The sequence below is a fragment of the Physcomitrium patens genome, chromosome 15 (genome assembly GCF_059467195.1).
Source record: "Physcomitrium patens ecotype Gransden chromosome 15, ASM5946719v1, whole genome shotgun sequence".
In the NCBI taxonomy this organism is placed as follows: Eukaryota; Viridiplantae; Streptophyta; class Bryopsida; order Funariales; family Funariaceae; genus Physcomitrium; species Physcomitrium patens.
Window position 1 is genome coordinate 14966440 of NC_143424.1, and position 21541 is coordinate 14987980.

At 35.4% G+C, this 21541-nt stretch overlaps 2 protein-coding genes across 15 annotated transcripts; one reads left to right on the plus strand and one right to left on the minus strand.

Annotated features, from left to right (window-relative positions):
- Positions 1 to 432: 432 nt before the first annotated feature.
- On the minus strand, positions 433 to 3502 carry LOC141046277 (uncharacterized). Of its 3 annotated transcripts, none has more exons than XM_090256571.1 (3): positions 2417 to 3502; positions 2077 to 2135; positions 433 to 1818 (listed from the first exon to the last, which is right to left on the minus strand). In XM_090256571.1, exon 3 carries the CDS (start codon positions 793 to 795, stop codon positions 463 to 465), a length of 333 nt encoding a protein of 110 aa, XP_090112697.1. In that variant the 5' UTR covers positions 796 to 1818; positions 2077 to 2135; positions 2417 to 3502; the 3' UTR covers positions 433 to 462. The 3 variants fall into 2 exon arrangements, with proteins under 3 accessions (XP_090112698.1, XP_090112697.1, XP_090112699.1); XM_090256572.1 differs by having other exon boundaries at positions 433 to 1759.
- A 243-nt stretch (positions 3503 to 3745) lies between these two features.
- LOC112292479 (uncharacterized) lies at positions 3746 to 14558 on the plus strand. 12 transcript variants are annotated; one of them, XM_024541011.3, is made up of 20 exons: positions 3746 to 3900; positions 6370 to 7389; positions 7754 to 7939; positions 8152 to 8235; positions 8424 to 8483; positions 8753 to 8797; positions 8990 to 9189; positions 9441 to 9849; positions 9973 to 10157; positions 10312 to 10432; positions 10705 to 10902; positions 11400 to 11489; positions 11624 to 11686; positions 11940 to 12014; positions 12397 to 12447; positions 12718 to 12795; positions 12993 to 13127; positions 13347 to 13457; positions 13874 to 13939; positions 14077 to 14558. In XM_024541011.3, exons 2-20 carry the CDS (start codon positions 7075 to 7077, stop codon positions 14143 to 14145), a joined length of 2541 nt encoding a protein of 846 aa, XP_024396779.1. In that variant the 5' UTR covers positions 3746 to 3900; positions 6370 to 7074; the 3' UTR covers positions 14146 to 14558. The 12 variants fall into 12 exon arrangements, with proteins under 12 accessions (XP_024396779.1, XP_024396784.1, XP_090112687.1 ...); XM_024541016.3 differs by having other exon boundaries at positions 9441 to 9840; XM_090256561.1 differs by having other exon boundaries at positions 3765 to 3900; positions 6302 to 7389.
- The last annotated feature ends 6983 nt before the right edge of the window (positions 14559 to 21541 follow it).

A 21541-nucleotide genomic window follows, 5' to 3' on the forward strand; every position in this document is an offset into this window, starting at 1 on the left:
CTCTAATGCACTATAGACCAGCACCCTACCTTATGGGATATCCTTAACAACACTTGTACTCTATTGACCATTAGCAACTACTTAAAGAGTTCTTTTCTCAACACTTCTTATATCCATATATACATACACATGTAAATAAATAGCCAAGCCATTTTCATGTCTCAAGTCTTTCCACAAAATTTCATGGCATCCTTCAAAACAAATCAGAATAAAATTGTAACCCAGAACATATTTCAGACCACATTTAAAATGAAAAAAACAAAAAAAGCAGAAAAAGAGAAAAGTTGTATTCTAAAACAATTATGTCATGGGTTCAACAACAACAAATGCAGTGATGACAAAATATATTTTACTGAAGTATGCAAGCAAAGGACCTGCGACTCTGCAACGTCCACATCAGCATCCTACGTGGCAGAGGGGTGGGGTTGGGGCTTCTTCTCCACCACCACCGTATCGTCCATGTCAGCATCCGACGTGGCGGGTGGGGAGGGGTGGGGGGGCTTCTTTTTCACCTCGTGAATCCTCCTCCACCACCACAGTCACCACAGCATTGCTCATCATCAGGAGATCAGACCTACCATAGTCGCAATGATCCAAGAGAGGAACTGTCTTTGCATGCTCAGTCATCGACTGGTGGGCTGGCCCCCCCTTAGGCACCAACCATTCCAATGGGGTTGCGTTTCTGACGAGAAACGTTGAGAGGGGTTTATTGGTTTGTACGCCGCTTGCGACGAAAAGCAACAGATGTTCAGCAATCCGGACACACGCATGCAGGACAATTCTCACTTCTCTCATCGACACCAGCTTTGCTACTACTTCCTCCCTCGCATGATGTGCGTTGCAACTCCGTCCGCGACGTTGAGAGTTGCTAAACCCTCCAGACGGCTTTCTGATTCCTCGGTGACCGGGTTCCCTCCACACGCCATGCACCCAATGTCGTTGACGAACAATCCAGAATAATTTCCCCTTGAGGCGTACGGCATTCCTCTTCTTTAACCGTCCTCTGCATTTCTCGAGCTCGTGGATCGAAATTTGCTCAAGGATTCCACAAGTTTACGGTAAATCCTGAAGGGTTTTGCATCTTGCGGGTGAGAATGAAGGAACGCCTCAAACAATGAAAGAACTACGGGTGAAGAAGTCGAGATGGGGTGACGCTTCAGCACTGCGGTTGCTACTGATGGATTATCATCTGATTAAAAACTGGGGAAATCGAGCCCAATTTGCCCAAACTACCAGTTCTAACGTGATCAAAAGTGCCAGCCCAAAATTGGTAGCAAGCTTAATACTCATTCATTGCCAAATTGTAGGATCGATTTTGTCTAATTTTTGCCTGTTGGGCCAGGCCCTGAAGTTTTATGGTTAGAGTTCAACATAGTGTGCCCACATCAATGTTCACTCTTTGTGGAAATAAATCTAAGCATTTGAAGTTGGGTAGCTTTGAAGAAGTTAAAAAATCATGAGTTCATATGATGGTTCTCTTTTTATAACTTGTGCAGGAGAAAAGTTATTCAAGCATTGTCTTACAAAGTGTTTTCACTACTTCAATTTTAATTTGTTGTGTGACATGAGGTTTCTCTTGCCCTACAAAAGGTTGTGGAAATATGATGTAATTTCAAGTAGTATTGTAAATAGTATGCTTGTGTAATCAAAAGATACCTCCTAGTGGTGCTAATACAGCATGAAGATTCTTCAATTTAGGCTTGATCTTTTTTAAAATATAACAAATTTCGAATAATTGGTATTTTGAAAATCTTATTGACTGCATGATTATTTGAAAAATCAAGTTTATAATTCATGGTTAATGATATCTTTTTCTTGCTGAGGATGGGTCACAAAAACAATTAAGTCACTTCATTCATGTCTCAGGGTGAAATATTTAATCAAATAAATGAAAACAGCAAACTAGAAACTTTAAAGAATCATAATCTAATTGTAGCAATCAGCTCTATTTTCATATAGATATATATTTTACACTAAAGACATCACACTGATACAAACATTTTGTATCACACTTGTATTTACAAGTCTACAATAATATTAAGTTATAAATAATTGTGTAATTTATATGTTACTTACAGTGTATTTAACTTTAAAATTTGAATGTTTCACCAAATATGTACAAACATTTAACTTATCTATGAAATGTACACACACATATATAATTTGATACAATGTGATTAGTGTTGTAATGGTGTCATTCAAAACAATTTAAATTTTGAAGATGTGTAGCATGTGTATAATTTGTGCATTGTATGGGCGTTAGTCTGATCATTTCCACAAGAAAAGACAAAGAAAAGGAGACAATATAAATTTGAAAGCTGTGTCAGTAGGAGTGATATATACTCATTCAATTGTTAAAAGCTTTCTTTTCAATTAGATTAACCTATGATTTCGAAAATGACAGAACAATACACACCTAAATTATGTAAATTTGCTGTCGTGAGTAAATCAGTTTTAAAGTTGACAAGTTTACATGTATATCAAAACAACATTCCGATGTATCCTTGTTTCAATGTAAGTTGGCTCTCTACATTGATTTGATGATTATGGTTTCGAATTTTTGTATCACTATAATGTTATGTTAGTGGTTCAACATGTTTTTCATTTATAATGAAAATTAGTTGCTCTCATCATAAGCTACTTTTTTCTTTTCCCTTTTTTCTTCTTATATATATTTCAAATAATTTTAGACACATATACAGTTTAAGAAACTGTTGAAAAGCTGTGGAGTTTTTTCTTTGGTTCAATAAATTACGTCCACATGAATTACAATCATAACAAATAATTTTGCAATGCAAAAAATCACACATACGTTTGCTTTTCATTCTTCTGGATATTAAGCATCCAAAAAGTATAAATCATAAATAAACTGCACATATAATATTTCTCATGGTGGGTATATTTTCTTCACCCATTAATTGTTGTCCGAACTTAAACTAGTAGAACGAAGATTTTTCAGGCATAAATATCAAACACAACCCATCAAAGGTTTCATGTAATTTATAAATAAATAAATAAATAAATACAAATCATAAATCATCCTCGCTAACAATACCTAAAATGATCAGACTAAAAACCAGCTTATCTCAAAATATTTTAGAAAATTACTCGTCTTTGAATGAGATACCGCATTAAAACTCATCAACCAAAGGCTTAACTTTTCATGCATCTAAGACTTCAATATTTACAACAACCGCAGTTTATTTTGAAAAAAAAAAACCCTTTTGGAAGTTTACAAGCAAAGAACCCACATCATGAATTTCTATTTCTTACATATTTTTGTTACTAGCTTTACAACCTTTTGAGGCTGAATTCTAGGTCCATGGAACATTCCAATAACCACTAGTGTCGTATGGGCTTGTGTACTCAAGGATGAGAACACAGTGTGAACGCAATGGCTCTACTTCAGAATGACAAAGCAAAGAAAACTTCAAAGGAAACCCATAAATTACTACCCAACAAATAAGGGCCCATTCAACGCTTCTGTTGCACATTCATTCATTTACACTCTTCAAACCTGCGGTGAGCGTTGTTGGTGCAGAGGCATTTATACCCGCGGCGCGAAATACGCCACTTGGGAACGGCACCGGTCTTTGCAAATCACATCCCTCCACGTAGGATTCAGCCACGAAGGGTGGCGGGAAGCAGTTGCGGACGGAGCATCTACGTGTAGAGGCTCCGAGAATGTACACGTTGGTGTAATGTGTTGGAATTAGGGCAACAGAATCTTCCTCGCGTGTAGGCGCACCAGCTTGAGCGCCATAACCGGGAGCGTTGCAGGCGCATTTGCAGCTATGGCTACTGGAAGGGAGGGGGGACGGGGGCGGGGGAAAGCCGGGGAAATGCAGAGAAGACAGTGCCTGACGACTGAGCAGGGGCGCAATCGATCGTGTCAAGAGGGTGAGTCTCCGATGTCCGCTGGTTTCGGATGAATGCTGCACCGCTGGCACGCTTCTGCAATCCCCTCTGCAACATGCTCCATTGGTTTTTTCTCTTTTGCACGAAGCTCATGGAAGTGTTTATTCTTTCGACGTTCCGAGCAGTTGAGAGCAGCGAGTATGCGTCCTGCTATCACCTTTCATGTGAGTTTTGTGATCGCGGTTTGGTATCCTAAGTCGCGAGGGCGGACTGAGAGCAGGTGATTTGAAGTTAAGCCGCTGTGGTGGAAAGTGGTGGCGAAGTTTGGTTTTCTGGTTTGTTTTGTGGCGGGTTGAGGACCTGAGATGGTTTGTTTTTGCAATCTGGGCGTGGAAGAACCGAGTGACGGATAATTGGTGGCCGGTTTGTTTGGATTCGATTGAGAGGTCTGCGGTTTTTGGTTTTTGTGATCGATGCCTGCTTGAGGGAGGTGTTGGGAGTTGTTTGATGTGGCTCGGTCTTGAGGAAAGTAGGCTGTGAGTTGCAGTTTGGTGGTTTTTGATGTGGCTCGGTCTTGAGGAAAGTAGGCTGTGAGTTGCAGTTTGGTGGTTTTTGAGTAGCAGAGTGTTGAGTTAAGACCGATGGATGGTTTACGAAGGCGTTGATAGGAGATGGTATGAGCGTTATTGTTGGTGCCACGTTAAGGACATTTTGGTGTGTATGCTTCGAGCGGAGGTTGTGTTGGCTTGAGTTTAGTATTAGGTAGATTAGCTGTTAGGGTAGCAATGGCAGGACGTCTTTGTTCCTTCTAAGGAAATTTTGAGTGTTGGACCGTGGACTTTTTCACGTGCTCTAAATTTTCCTTTGCTGACTTTGACAAGCGTTCGAGCGGTTGCTTCGGACGATGCAGGCGAAAGACCTTCGATTCATTCTATACGATGGATTGTGGAAAGCAGCTTGCTTTTGCAACGAGGATTTCGTAGAATGCTATATTGTGTTTCAATCACTGCGTTGACTGTAGCCGCTGGAGGGAATGTTTGTTTCTGTTTTAAATCAATCGGAACTAACCTGAACTAACCTCAATTTTAATTTTCAAATGAAGTTTTAAATTTAAATTTCTATGTTCATGTATTTAATATGTATTTATATTCTATAAAGATTTATTTTCGCACACAAATTAGATCCCGAATATTGAAATATTTGCTGTACTAGTATAAGATGGAGCAGTTGAGAGCATTGGGAGGCCATATTACGAACTTTTCTGGACAGTGTGAGACTAATTTCGAGTCGTTTGGTGGATCGAAGTGATGTCTGAAAAAAATACTATGAAGTTAGCAGATGCTGCGTTGTGCGTCTTGTGTTGGGTTCCTCAACCTTTATTCTCCAGACGTTTCTGCGAAGATGATTTCGGTGGTATATCATGCCGAGTCTCCCTCGAGGTTCTTTTGCGCCAGTGTATTCTTACTTCGATATCTTAGGCTCATTGAACGCAGAACCAACATTTTATTGAGTATTTAAGAGTTTAAATGACATCTTTAATTATTATTTTTGCTCAAGGTTTTAGCGTTCAGTACATGCTGCCTGTTCATATGTCCAGGTGATTACTACCTAGCTAACATATAAGTATTTAGTGTTTGACCGGTCCAATTTTCAATTTTCAAGTAGCTAGATTGATCTCTTCAGTGGGACCTGAACTGTAAAAAACATCTTGTTTAGTTTTCGACGCTGAAGAAGTTGGAATTTGTTTTCTCGTGGGCCATCTAACTTTCCGATGCAGCTCGAAACCACGAAGCTCAGTGCACGGAACTTGAATGGGAGCCCTAGACATGGAACTTTCGACTGTTTGAATCTAGCGAAGTCTTGTTTGAGTGATATCTTCCTTCGTTTTGGTTGTGTTTTCAATCGTCTGTGGAGCCATTTGGTTTGTAATTTAGTTTTGCAGTTTGGTCATCTGGGTATTGTCAGCAGAGTCGATCCTCTCGACGGCATGGATTGAAGATTGTTATGAAACAGAAGATTGTTCATCTTCTGTTAGAAACCAGCGTCTAATGTCCTTATTATGCAATATCAATTAATCTCGATGGTACGTACGAAGCTTACGATTAAGTTTGGAAAATGGGTTGAAAACAATATTTACTCAATGTCCGAATTCTTGTAATTTGTCGCTTAGTTTAATTTAGTAGGTGATTGTAGTTTCATCTGGTTGTGTTTCTCTCGCCAGAAGGCGTGCAAGGAAAAGGATAATGAAGTCACTTCATTGTTGATAATCTGGTTGAAGTTACACGGTTGAATAATAGGCTTATATTTCCTGCGCTACTGTCCATCTCTTCTGCTTGGTCCTGTGTTGGTTACGGATCCTCTCTACGTGAAAAGTTTATTTAGGGAGTAGAAGTCATTGGGCTATGGTGATGTAATAACTGTCGGATGTGTCTCCTTTTTTCAGGGGATCATTGTCGAAAGCTTCATAATTTTCGATTGTTGACCGGATCAATATGGATGCCTATCCTGCAGATGCCGCAGTTCGTGACATTGTGATCGGCGAATAGCTCTCTCAGTGCTGCTGAAGCGAGTTGTATTCTTTCCACCCAAATTGCACAGCTGTGACTTTGATTTGACGGTATGCAGGTATGACTAGATTATGCGGTGCTTTGATTAATGAGAAGAACTAAGAGCCTTCCGACAGGCCGGTGCATCAAAAATTCAAGATTCTGTTCTTGAACGTATTGTCATATTGACAACTGCGAAGTTAAAATATGGTTACAGTGTTGTAATTTGTGTAGTATACACAACATTGGACGAAGTGGCTTCTGCATGCTGCCATTAGTTTCATTACGCACTCGAATTGTTTGTCCACTAGAATATTGATCAAGTGGAGAGGCTATTTCTTCGCAAAGAGACTGTAGCGGTTTAAGTTTCCGAGGAGTTCCAATTTGGAGGAGGATGAGGTTCGTATAGGAAGGGTTTGTGAATAGTCACTATGTGGAGGACCAGTTTGTTAATAAATACTCTAGATTCAGCTGTCTTTTACAGCAAGTAAGTGTATTACTTGGTACAAGGATCAAGAAATGAGCATATGTAAAGATTTGGCCGAGCTTGCGTGGATGTTTTGGTAACATCTTTTTAGCAATGAAGGATCGGACATGCTCTCAAGACATACGATGGTTATTTTGATCCAGCCTGCACATTAGAGAGAGAAGGAAAGAGATCGAGAGATTGATGAAGCATGTGATGGCGGAGGGACAGAACAATGTGGGGGCGCTTGAGAAGCGCCCCTCGCTCTTCTCTCAAACAACAGAAGAGGAGGCAAGAATCGCTGTTGAAGCGGCAGCTGCTGTGAGACCCCGCCCCTCTATAGTTGTTTCAGCTAAAAACCAGCAAAGTTCTACAAGCTTTCTAAAATTGAAGAGAAGCTTCCAGAAAGCTATTAAATGGCCCAATAATCATAAAGATCGAACGCAGAGGAATCTATTCAATCCAGAGGTCCTTACCCGGCAAAAGAGGCAATGGAGTGAGTTACAAATGCAAGCGTTGGTGAGTTATATATTTACTTAGTAATAATGCTGCTCTCTTTCGAGCGCATCTATTCACTTTAAGGTGAGGAACTGTTTTAGATATACAGCATTAGAGTGAAGAACTTTGACGCACAAACTACGTCAGCGAATTAGCGTAGTTTTAGCGATTCTTTGTTGATGACATGCGACAGTTAAGTATTATCTGCGGTGAGATTTCGCCTTTTACCAGGGTTCCGTGCCCCTCCGTACGTAGTATGACATATGTGGTGTTTCTATAACCTTGTAATTTTATGCATTTCCTTCCAATCAGTTTGTGAAAGGAACGTGTTACAATGGCTGACATTCAAACGGTGTGTGTGTGTGTGTGTGTGTGTGAATTGCAGGAAAGAAAACATCATAAAAAGGAACCTACGTCTTTCTTTGAGCACTTTGTAGTAGTGGGTCTGAGAGCACATTCGGATGTTCAATCCATAGAGGCTGCGTTTGCTAGAAAAAAGCTGTGGCAACGGGATCCAGAAAAAGCAACCTTAGATTTTGTCAACCATAATGCTCCTACACTCGAGCCGGAGGTTATAGCAATTTTCACGTCTTCTTCAATATATATGATCATAGATTTTTTTTACTGGAGTGATACGTTTTGTAATGCTTTAGTGGAAGAATATTTATTTTTGTTCCAGTGTCTGCAGTTACGCTGTTGCTCAAATTTAGCCGGCCGTTCATTAGGATGAGAGAACTTTCTCTTATCTTTGTAACATATTCATTTATGGTATATTTCTGACAGGTCTTGTTTAAATATCCTCTTAGCAAGCGACTTCCGCTGAAGAGCAGTGAGCTGCCCCACTTTTGCTTTCCTTCGGGAGTTGAGGTGCATACATATCCAGTCTTCGAATGGTCGTTATCCATGTCATCGCGTCCTTCTCGCTTGATATCTTACTCGTATCACCGTACTTTGCTGTGATAAGAACGTTACACATTGGTGGACTATTCTGTTTAGCAAATGGGATGTTGATACTCAGACATTCGGTTTGGAACGAGTGCTTGTACGGAATGCAGGCTCGAGTTATGGAGCGGACTCCATCTATGAGTGAGCTGAATGAGATCATGTATGGGCAGGTAAATATCAAAACTGACCAAAGAATTTCCCTCAAACGAAAATAATATTTATTGAATGATGTCACCTTCATTAGGTCAGAAATACTCAGATGTTACTGGTTCTGATCTTTGAGTTCTTTTGGCCTTATCGGTTTAATGGCCTTGATCTGATCCAAAAACGGTCAATATGATTATTATTATCTTAGCGGGAACTATTTTGACAGTTTTCAATTTGATGTTATCTTCTTGAAGTGAATCTAATTCTTCTAATCTGTTCCATCGTTTTCCAGAGCCATCAGAATCGCGATGATCATTCGTTCGTTTTCCTTCTCAAGGTTAGCAGTGTCTGTGTCGCCTCTCACCTTCATGCTATGGTTATCTTGATGCTGGGGTTCTGTCGTCTGTCGTTGCTTGGTCATGTATCACCATGCTAGATTTGCTCATTTCAAACTAGTAAACTAGTTTCTCTTTTTCTTACCACTTTGATTTATATTTCATTTTTAACATATTGTTTTAATGTCTACCAGGTTGCCGACAACGCTACTTTGTATGGAGTGTGTATATATGTTACTGAAATGGTTCAAAGAGCTCCAGCCTTTTTCTCTATGAACACAGAATTATCTCCGCAGCGGTCACCTCGTGGACGATTCTTGATTTCCGCCCCTCGTTGTTATTGCCTCCTCACAAGGCTGCCTTTCTTCGATATACACTTCGAAGTTTTGAACAGGTAAGTTACGATTAGCGTCTTGTTTCATGAAGATTTTCTCTATTTTAGCAATTGGAGAAGAAACTACTTGATTTTTGATGCCCTCGTGGGTGACAGCTTACATGCCAGCAACTATGGAGGATTCCTGCCATGCGCTGGACATTTATTTGACCTCGTATTTGTTTACTCTCGGTGACAGTCTTCTGTAACATATTATTTCTTTGTTGTCGTGAAACTGACATGGTCGTGTATATTGTTTGTTCGCTTAATAGCATAATTGCGCAGGAGCGACTGGATCGGATTACGGAGTGTGTTAAGGAGATGAGTCTTGTAGAAGTACCACCTATGGTGAAAGTGGATTCTAAGAATCACGCTCGACATAATTTTCCTTCCCCTGATGACCCTGACGGATGGATGGAGAGCGCTATACCTGTTGATAGTGTCCTAGGCGCAACGGCTGCTGCAGCAGGACTAATTTCTGCTAGTGAAATGGACTCATTTGCTTCCAAAGGTTCTGGTCACATGTCTCCAGACAGAATCTCAGAATGTGTATCACCACAGCCATGCACTCCTCAAGCAGAACCTTTAGTGAACGGACGTGCTGCTGAAATTGATAATGAAATGCCAGATCATGGTCCAGATCAGCAGAACGGATTTAGGGGAGGCACGGAGGTAACGCTTGTACGTTATTTAAGTTTCTGTCTGCCATGAAATTTATTTACACGTGTTTTGAAGATAGGACCCTCCCGGAGGGGTTTGGTTGTGAAGCCTCTCTCGCACTACGTGATGCAGTGTGTTCCACAGGTACATCCAGAAGAAATCTTAGAAGACACTATAGAGCTCTCAAATTTGGGTACGAAAACCCCGCCCTCTAACGCAAAGTTGGAAAGAGCTGAGGACATGGGCTCCAGCTCTAGTTTTGGCACCATGCCACCCCAGTCCAGCAGCAGAGGGCACGAGCGCGTTGACAGCTCTGAGTCAGTGTACAGGTATTTGTGTAGTACGATTTTTGGAAGTTTTTTTTAGAGTAAGTTTTGACATTTGTTTTCATAAGAGACGCAACAACTCCGTGGTTTAACGTTCGCTTCATAACAAACAAGCAATATGAAACTGATTTGGTTTTATTGAATGTTTACATTGCAGCTATGGTTTGAATGCCGACTCTCTTCGAAGCAATGATTCTGACGATGAGTATGACGATGAGACCTCCCCTTCCGGGCAGGAATACACTTTTGGAGCTGAAGCAGTACTTGCTTGGGCTGAGGTGTGTGTATGATTTATCCCCATTTCTTCACGCGTGGATTTTGACAATTTATCGAAAAGCTCCAAGAGTATTCTTAACCTCAGATTATGTGTTTTGTATATATATGTTCAGCTTGGGGTTTTGATTCAAAAGGGTTTTCATCTCATCTCTTCTCTTGGCAATATGAAGTTGAAATAAGTTTATAGATAAGGACTACATCTCGAATAGATGCAGGGTTGATCCGTTTTGTCTGTACATGTTCCGATTACAAATTGTCGGAATTTGTGTGCCAGGCTAATAAGAACGATTCCTTGCGGATAGTGGTTGATTATCATCGGCTTTTCATCCCTATGCGTGGCGACACTATCCAATTTCAGCCGTTGGAACACTTGTCGTCAGTAACTTTCACCAGAGGTGGCAAGGCGATGCCTAGCTCAGGGAATGGAGTGGCGAACTTGAAGACGTGCAAGAGCAATTTGGAAGTTGCTGAGGTTTTTAATTTCTAATTATGATACGCTTTGTAATGCAGTACAAGAACTTTCAGATTCCTGTTTCTTTTATCTTATTTTGCACGGAATAGCTCTTATTGATGACAACATTGTTAAAAAAACTCTTTGTGTGGGTTTCTGTGACTTTTTTAAGTTTGAAATTTACTGTAGTTCTACGAACAAACTCTTGGTACTGTGAAGTTTGAGGTCCTACAATACTGTGACGTACTATTTATATCATTTATGGGGCATAGACAGTTGTATTCAGTGACATTACTGATTTATTTTTAAATAGGTGCATAGAAACATTAGTGGATTTCTTGTTTTTTTCGTCTTGTAACATGTCAGCATGTTTTGTCGATGCATTTTTTGTTTCCTCGAACTTGTTTTGTATAATTTACTCTTGATCTGTTCATACTACAGATTCTTGGAATGCCAGTGTGAAATACTACGTTATTGATGATTTATTTTTTATTTATTTATTTATTTTTTGACTTTAGGCTCGAGCAGCAGCCATGGCTGCAGAAGAATGTGAAGCACTAGCTGTGTGGACAGTCGCCACAATTTGTAGAGAACTTTCCCTTCAGAACGTACGGAAACTTTTTGTATTTTCGTCCTGAACATGCATTTACTTGGCTCTTTTCTGCAATGCTTGCTTTTCGAGGAAGCTGTGGTCGTCAGGGATTTATTTTTTTCATGTTACTTAGACGGTTAATGGTTTCAGGTGCTGGCCATATTTGCGTGTGCCTTGTTGGAGAAGCAAATGGTGGTCATCTGCCCTAATCTGGTCAGTAAATTTCATCACCATTTGAGGATATTGTTGAGACCAGCTAAACCTGTTTCTATGGATAGGGTGATGTTGTAATTAAGCAGATTACCGCATCATCTGTGTTAACCTTGTAAAACCAACCTAGTTTTGTGGTGCAGCGAAGTCCTTTGCGAAGGTTTTCAGGAGTTTGCAGACTTTAATTTCATGGGAGTTTTTTAGCTGAAGATTACTTTGATAACTAAATTATTTTTTGCATCGTTTTTCATGGCAGGGGGTTTTGTCAGCGGTGGTGTTAGCGATGAAGCCGATGATACGACCATATGAGTGGCAAAGTCTGCTTCTTCCAGTGAGTTTATTGTTATGTCATCAAAGATCTGGTTTGTACACATAGTATGAGACTGGCTATCCTGTTAACAGGTTATTGCGAGCTTATTATTCCCTGAAATCTTCAATCTATGTGACTCTGTAGAGTGATCTTTGACCCTGGGATTAATTTTAATGGCAGTTCCACTAGCAGCTATGAATTTCTTGTCATGGTTGCCTAGGCTTGATTCGTTTGATGTTAGATACACTGTCGAGGCACGTTCTAGTGTGAAAATAGGAGAGAATACTCGTGCGAAGTTGTTCGTTGAATAGTTCAGCTTTACTAAGTCCCCTCTCCTTCCCTTTCTCCTTCCCTCCTTTTCCTGGGATAAGACTAATTCTGATAACCCTATTTTTTTGATCAGGTTCTTCCTAACAACATGCTGGACTTTCTGGATGCTCCGGTGCCTTTCATTGTGAGCACCCTGCCCCCTTTCAAGTTTTCAGTTCCAAAGTGCTTTTCAGGAATATGGGTTTTATACCAGACACTTTTGATGCTCGTCTTTTGAACACAATTCACTGTGTTTTGTTCATACTCATCTACCCTACTGTACTTGCAACGCGTATCGTTGATCCTTCTGACGATCATTATGCTGAAGAACAACTGTGAATGAGCATGCTATTATGTAGTTCATCTTGTGGTGATTTGTGGGGAGAGGTAGGACTCACATCCTTTCCTTTTGTAGGTTGGTGTTCAGCACAAGACCTTAGAAGTGCAGTCAAAATTGTCTCATTTAGTTCGTGTTAACGTCTCAAAGGATAAGGTAAACCTCACTAACTACTAAACTGCTGGTGGGTCTTTCTAGTCGTCGGTGTAGGTATATTAAGATTTTTTCTTTCAGAGGAGGGAAGTGAGTTTAATTTTACTCGAACGTGCGGTTCTTTCAGATTTTGATGGGTTCTAATATCAGATGGTATTTTTCTTGGAAAGTGATTATTTCAGACATGTATTATATTGCAGGTATCAATGTCTTCAATCCCGCCACTTCCTGCATACAATAAACTGCTGTCTGAGCTGGAACCATTCTACTCAGAACTGGCAGCAGAGAGTGTCTCAGCTAGAAGGCATCCAATTCATCACACTAATGAAACCCAGGTCTGTCTTGGTTATTCGATAGCCGACATGTTCAGCGTTTTATTTACTACTGAATTCTTCGCACTCCTGCTATTCCTTACTCAAGAAGTTTTACTGATTTTACGCATTACACGTTGGTGATTCGAAGAAGTCAATCCTTGCCTTTCCTGTGTTACCATTCAAGGTGATTAGTGGCTGTATGAAAACTCTATATCTAAAATGTTAGGAATTTGTTTGCAGGCAAGGGCAGTGGAGGGGTTTCTTCATGTATTACAAAAGTACTGTACAGAATCACTGTGCAATAATCTGCGAGCCCATACCATCACTAATGTGCAATCTAATAATGATAAGGTAAATCCTTCAATCAGGTTCTTTCCTCCCATTCTAAATGTGGGTTGCTCAGCCTACTTTATTTCAATTTTTTCTTTGTTCAACATTTCTGCTATTTGATTCCCACATAAAATAGTTCGCATGTTTTTAGGTTATTGATATGCTTACCTCCTGAATACGTTTTAGCTGTGTTGGCATGCTTAGTAAGCCACTATACTTAGTTCAGCAACTGCTTAAACTCACATTAAGGACACTCTTACAAAGTTTGGATAAGGTTGTACTCCCTGCATAGTCATGATAGAGAAAATGTAGCAAAACAGTGCCTCATACTTAATTCTATTAACTAAGTATTAAATTAGTACATCAACATTTTTTTATTAACAAATTCATGTCCACGTTTTATAGTATCTAAACTATATGTTTTGTGATGTGGGCAGGTATCTCTGTTACTCAAAGATAGCTTCATTGATTCATTTTGTTCACGGGAGCAAGCATTTATCAAGGTATTTTGAATTCTTTTTGACTTGTTCATGTTTCTTTTTGATAGCACTGCTCGACTTCCAACTGTCAATACATTTATGTCTAGTGTCCCGGAAGCACGTCGTTATTTCTTTGCTTAGAATATCTGGCTTGGTTGCAGCTTTTTGCAGACACGCAAATATTTGCTGTATACACAGATGCCGTGCTGTCAAGCTACCAAAATAGTTGAAACCATTGTACACTAGCGTTTCTTCATCCACACCCCAGAAATCGGGAACGTATCACAAGATGGCATAGGGTATTTACTTTTGACCTGAATAGGTATATGTACTGAGGAATGGGTGCAAACTTTAAATTGAGTGGCATAATCACCCGTTAAGAGGGTGTGAGGATTTAGTTAGTCTCAGAGAGTATAAAGTTGGAGGATTGCCCTAGCACGGCACTTTTTGCATCACACTCTTAGCTTTTCAAGAGAAGATTGTCAGGCGTTACAGATTATGCTATTGTAAATAGAAACAGGGCAGTCCATGATCTGTACTCCGGAATGCAAGCCGTATATCCTTCTTTGATTGTAAGGAACCTGCTTAACATGGTTAGTGTCTGGTATCATCTAATGGCAACTGAAAGCAAGTTCATTCTCGATTTTTCCGTTCGTTTGGGATTGAATTACGCAACATTCAGTTCACAAGCTTATGACACCTTACTTCACCTCGCTTGTAAGTGAACCTATCTCAATTACTTTCTCGTTTTTAACTGTTTTTAACATTTTCAAATACTGCATCATTTTAAACATGATCTTTTAGGTATCCTTAGGCAATATTGGTAAACAGATTGACTCTCATCCTTAGAACTACATCGGTGGCGTAAGCTTAAATACTAACAAGAACCGGAAGCCCTGATGGAGCAAGCTTGACTTGATATACCACCTTCTGACTTCCTTTTGGTCATCAATGTTGCAACAGTATAGTCCCCAGTTTATCCTGGTCCAAAAGCCTTTGTATCTTATTCATCTCATATTTTATTCAACTCTGTTTTCCCCTATTTTTTGACAGCGTACTGTTGAAAACACATTGTGTAGTACATTGTCCAGTAGTGCTGAGAACAGTAAAATCTTCAAAGAACTGTGGTGCATGTGTAATTCACGTGGAAATCCTTGAGGAAGAGGTTATTCTTGAGATTTGAAGCAATGAATTATGAAATAAAACTGAGGAGGTATGAAACAATTTCCTTTGTATCTGTTTCCATATGTTTCTGTAGCATGAATAGATTTTGAGTTTGTTGTAAGGTTTGAGTTTGAAAGTATTTTGGATGAATGATGTCTACATAGAGTGATACAAAGTGATAAATTTCTAACAATTAGCTTCATCTTTTATTCCTTTGCCTAAAACATGACATGAATAAATGCTTCTTAGGTATATTATGGTGTCTTTCTTCTCTTATAATCATAATAAATTATTATTTGAATGTAGCAATGTTCTATAGATAAGTATATGTATGAGTTATGTAAATATACTTGAGAATAATGGATATTATCCACATTTTTTTAATTAGAATTGAAAATAAGTAAAATTTTATTATATTAGAAAAAAATCATTTTTTAAAATTGAGATATTTGTATATAATAGTAAAAATTTAAATACTTATGAAATGTGAGTTTTTTTTCTTGTATTGTGTCGCGAACACCAATATTGATATGAATAATTTGAGGAATAAGATAAATTGGATAAAAATAAAAGTAAGTAAAATTGGTAATATCTTTTAGAGAAGCTTTTTAGAAGTTTTGTAATTACAAATTTTATTTTACAAGTGTTTGTAGACAATTAATAGATTAAAAAATTTGGCCAATAAGTTGGCCACATGTTGCTTATATTGGCTACTTATGATACAAATTGGCTATGTGATGCACATGTTGGAAATTTACCTTTTATGTTAGTCATATATCCTATAAGTTGGACACATATAATATCATCATGTAATGTCTTAATTAGATAGTATATATAGAGGTAAAAGTAAGGCTTCTATATATACCTTCTTGATTCTTGTCTTTTTGTTTTAATTCAAGAATATCTAGCTTCTTAGTATTCAACAATAACTATTTTAATTTCTATCTTTTATCTATCTTTGATTTGTTATAAAAGTGTAATTGCTTCTTTAGAATTTTGTTGTAATTCATGTCCTTGATATATTATTAATTTTAATATTTTATTGTCAATCTTCTTAGATTAAAGATACATCAAATATAGATAAATTTAATTAAAAATTTAAGATTAAAGAGTATTTTTTAAAATATTTTTGTAAAAATATAAAATACTTTATTTATGTTTAATAAAATATATTACTTAATTGGCTCTCATCAAAAATTTTAAATTCATATATTTTTTTATTTTTAAATCTTAAATAAGGCTCATTACATTCTTTATTTAAGAAATCTATATAATTTTAGAAGTGATTAAAAATAACAAAAAAATTACTATATGTATATTTTATAAATGATTTAAATCACCTTGTTTTAAGAACATTTAACTATTATCTTTTAGATTTAAAATTATAATTATTTTACTTTAATTTTAACACAAAATTGAGATTTATCTAATGCATTAATTGGGTGCCAATTAAATACAAAAGATCATTTTAATTCTTAATGCCCAAGTAAGCCAAATTGAGGATACAATACAAATCAACTACTATAATTTGTTACTCATCTATATTTTCATAAATTATTAAAGCATTTTATGATATTTTAGAGTTCTATTTAACAACCTTATATGTACTAAAAATAATTAAGCATTTTGTCATCCAATACTTATTCCATTCTTTGAATAGGCTTAATTTTAATTTAGGATATTTTAAAATTTTCTTCTAAATATAGTTCATATAATTTATATATATATATTCTATTTAACCACTCCAAATTAAACTTCTAGTATGAAGATCATTCTATATTTTATATTCAAAGATAAACTTATTTTTTTAAATCCATACAATGTACAAATTGAGATTTTTTTAACAAAGATTAGATCTTGCATAAGCCTTTAAATTAATAAGGGATATTTTTTACAAAGTTCTCTTGTTGGCATAAAATTGTTTTCTTAAGCCCCCATTTCTAAGGTATGGATGCCAATTTATATAAAACCAAAGTTGATCAATTCCAAATTTTACAAGCTTGATGGTATTTTCAAAATTTGTGTAGGATGGATTCAGAAACTTGGTGAGGGCATATAGTGTAATTTGTATTGAAAAAATTTCTTTGTAATAACTTTCTCATCAACTTAAATGTATAAGTTATAAGCTTTTTATGAATTATTAGAAAATAAGAGTTGAAATTAGAGTTAAGCTTACTATGTAGAAGATAAAATATATTAATACTTAAAGTGTCCACATCTAAAAGAGTTTTTTAAGAGACATCCTATTAAGTTTTAGGAAAATTGCCACTTATTTGCATTATTTTTAAAATGTTCTCCAGTTTAGTTGATGAATAAATTTTCATTATAGTAGAAATTTTTTGATTTGAAGCTTACACAAAAACTATTGATTTTAGTGTTTTGTGGTAGAAAGAACCATTTGTCTTCTTTAAGTTTTTTATGTTTGGTGGGAAGTTGAAAGACTATAAAAAATAGTTGATTAATTTTTGAAGTATCAAAATTAATCCAATCTTAAGATTCAAGAATATCTTGGATTATTTAAAGAATTATTTATATATTTTTTAAATATTAATATAAGATATATAACCAATGTGCAAATAAATATATATATTTTACTTTAACTTTGTCAAGAGACAAGAGTTGTAAAAGATCTTTAAACTAATTTTTAACTCTTTGAAGTCCATATGAATACAAAGTTACAGCTTTATAAAAGCTTAGGTAGGAATTTTTAAATAGAAATCTTAGATTCTACCATAGAAATCTATTCTACATTTCATGAAAAGATGAAAAGAAGAGGGGCATTTAAGATATATGTGTGCATGCATTTATGCCTATACTTCACTGATATTATTTTATATTTTTGAACCAAGTCTTGAGCTGAATTTTTGGGATAAAAAAAATAAAAATAATCAAAGAGTCAGTTACAAAGAGCTATTGGTTTAGCTTGTATTACTCTAAAACTAAGAAATTACTAAATATTTACATGACCATGTTAAAGAACCTTAAAAACTACTTGATAAAAAGAATTTTAGTCGCATCCTTAAGATCAATCAAATCAAGGTCATCTTTTGCACAAGCCTTACAACAAATAGACCACACTACTTTGGCACACATATAAGATGAAGTTTTACCATAGAAGAGGTTTTTGATCATTGTTTTAATTTTCTAAATAGTCCTTATAGAACCATTTAAACAACAAGAAAGTAATATAGAAATGATAAAAGTATATTGTTGGCAATAATAACTTTTTAGCTATATTTAGTTTTATAGACTATTAATGTCTAATTTATAAGTCATTTTTTTAATAAGAAATTGAAGAATATTTCTTATATATAAAGATAAGCCAACGAAGGTTCTTTATAACTTATTGATATATTTGAAGTAGTCTAAGCACATTCAAAGTCATTAATCTATGTAAGTCAATGAATCTTTTTGTACTATCAACAAGCAAATGAATTCGACAAGTTAATTTCTATACCCAATGTTAGACTAAATTGGTTAAGAATTTCTATCAAATTACAAATATTATTCTTATTATTTTTGTAATGATGGTTGAATCATTTATATATTATTTTATAATTTTTAAACTATTTTTCTGTGGCATAAAGATAATATAAAGCTTATTATCTTTAAACATTTTTTAAATGGCAATATTTGAGGACCTCACAAATAAGAATAAAGATGCATATAGCAAGAAGACATCCTTGTCATATCCCTCTTTCAAATTAAAAGAAGTTTGTAAAAGAGATATTAATACCACCAATGGTGCTTATATCATTGAAAATACTTTTTGTTACTTGAAAGAAATAAGCATTAAAATATTTTTTTTGATGATTTAAAAATAAAATTCCATAAGATTTTATTGTAGGCTTTTGAAAAATTGATTTTGAGAAGAAGAGATTGATAGAAGGACTTGGCTCAATTTATTGTTTTATGTTTAATAAGAAAATTATCAAGAATATTTTGCAAGAAAAGAGATGCTACTTAGTTTGAATAAATTACTTCCATGAAAATTGCTTAAAGTTTTTTCTAGAGAACCTTGGCATAATTTTTCTAGATTGTATGAAATAAAAATAATGGATCTTTAATTTCTAAAAGGTGATTTAATATTTCTTTTGTAGAGCAAAGTCATATGGTCTTTAATAATGCTTTATGTAAATTGGCCATTTATAAGAGCTTAATTGATCATTGCAATATAGTTTGCTCAAATAAATTATCAAAAAGTTTGAAAAAATTTAAATGTCTATCTTATCAAGTCAAAGGGCCTAATTTTTTGGTATTTTATATAATCTTTAATTTTGTAGGAATCAAACTAACAATAAAGTTTTATTTATTTATTTTTATTTTTTATCTATCTTACACACAATCTTATAAAAAATGAGATTTTAAAGAAAATTAGAAGCATTCATTGATTCTATAGACACTTGTTTTTATGTTAGGTAGATTTTTTTTCTTAAATGTTCTTTAGATCTTGAGACTCTCTTAGAATTGTATCAAGAAGATTTTGGAGTTTAATCTAAAAAAATTCCTTGGAATTATTATGATCAAATTTTCTCTATTAAATCCTAATTCAGATTTTATAACCTTCTAATTTCAAGTCTTTAGATTAAATATGGTAAAACTTAATCTTTAAAAGCCAAGATTACAAAAAAATATCTTGTAGATTAAATTAAAGATGTAAGTGTGCTTGTTGAAGTTGATCTTTAAGTTCAATAAGGCAACATGGTTTTAAAAAAGAGCATACTTTATAAAATAATTTGTAAAATTGTAGAAATATTCTCATTCTATTGATGAAAAACTACAAAGTCTATATTGTGATCAAATTTCTTGAACTTGCTATAAGACTTTAAAATCCTTGAAATAAGAAATAATAATTTTTTATACAGATTTTCATGGTTTAAAATTTTAGAATTGTAGAAATAAATTTTGTTAGAAGATAATCAAATAAAGTACTATTTATTTATATTTGGTGATTTTGAATTTGTCTTTCAGGTGGAGATACAATATTTGTGTAAAATATATCAAATCTAGCAAGAATAAAAATTTCTTCTCTATTTTTTTCTCAAGAAAAGTTCAAAGATTTTCATAATTTATAAAAGTTAATTAAAAAGATAAGCTTTAAAAACAATCACATTTTTTTTTTTTTTTATTTTATTTATTTTTATTCTTAAAAATTAGTTTGCCTCAGGAATAAGATTTTCTTTTATAGATTCACAAATATATTTCAATCACCATCCAAAATTTAAGGGATTTTAGATAGTAATATATTCATTAAATTAAGCCATATTTGAAATCTTTCTTTGTATTTATTAAATACATATATGTTAATAATGTCCATAGAATTTTTTAAAATATCATTTAGAATATTTTAAAAATATTTTATTATTTACTAGAATTTCCACATTTTTTTTTATCAATTTTTTAAGTACAAGAAAAATAAGGATACAAACTTCACTAGCTTTGATACCTTTTAGGTTATTTATATACCTTAGAATAGCTTTTGGGATGAAAAATCTTATATTTGGGCAAAGATTCTTACCTAATTCTTGAGTACTTATACAATATAATTTATGTTCTTGAATTATAAGGATGTTACATTTAGAAAAGTACTTTGAATATAGTTTTAGTGTTTTAGGTTGATCATTTAGTCCATGCACATTATAAGAAATAAATTTTAATTTCATAAATATAATTTTCGGAGGAAATTAAATTATACATTCCAAGAAAATATAGGAAATAAAGATCAAAAAAAGATCCCAATTTATCAAAATCTTGCAGTATATCAAAGAATGTAGTGTATAAGTCAAAAGAAGAGATTTAAAGGGACTCACTTGTCTATTTAGGAGGAGTCTTGATCTGCAAATATTGGTGTGATTGGGTGAAAAGTCTCTTCTTTTATTCCCATTGACAACTAAAAAATCACGAAAAAAATAATAACGAAAAAAATGAAAAGAATCTGTCGATAGTGGGGGCAGCATCAACCCGCATTAGCTGCTCGATCAGTGAGAAAAGGGCACTACGTGTCACTGAGGTATTGTGAAGCGAGTTTAGTACGTATCCTCGGGCATCTTAAACAGATCCAGGCACAGTAAACAGCAACTTTGGAAGAACGTGAGAATAGCGTTTTGACTTCGAGGGAACTGGTGTCTCAATAGTCACAAGAAGGAAAAGGATGCCGATTGATGAGCAGTCAGGCACTTAATCGTACAGAACTGGAGTTATAAGAGGATAGCCACTGTGATATTCTCATTCAGAGCAAGGGTACTAGAGCTGGGGCTGAGCGTTAGCGACGGCGCAGTTAACTTGTGTGATTTGAAGTGGGGAGATTGCTGCTGCTGTATGAAACCTTTTTTATACCTGAGCAACATGATATGTACTAAAGCCATGGAGGCGGGGTTCGGGAAGCGGCAATTGTTCAAGGCTTCTCATCTAGGCTGCTGCCTCCTCCTCATGCAGCTTCTAATGAGCTTGACATTCGTGGAG

Bases quoted from the DNA above. Each gene is read 5' to 3' on its own strand.
- LOC141046277 (XM_090256572.1), bottom strand. From the start codon at position 795: ATGAGAGAAGTGAGAATTGTCCTGCATGCGTGTGTCCGGATTGCTGAA.
- LOC112292479 (XM_024541011.3), top strand. From the start codon at position 7,075: ATGAAGCATGTGATGGCGGAGGGACAGAACAATGTGGGGGCGCTTGAG. The intron at 7,390-7,753 runs GTGAGTTATATA...TGTGAATTGCAG, and splicing joins AGTTACAAATGCAAGCGTTG to GAAAGAAAACATCATAAAAA. The intron at 12,448-12,717 runs GTGAGCACCCTG...TTCCTTTTGTAG, and splicing joins ATGCTCCGGTGCCTTTCATT to GTTGGTGTTCAGCACAAGAC.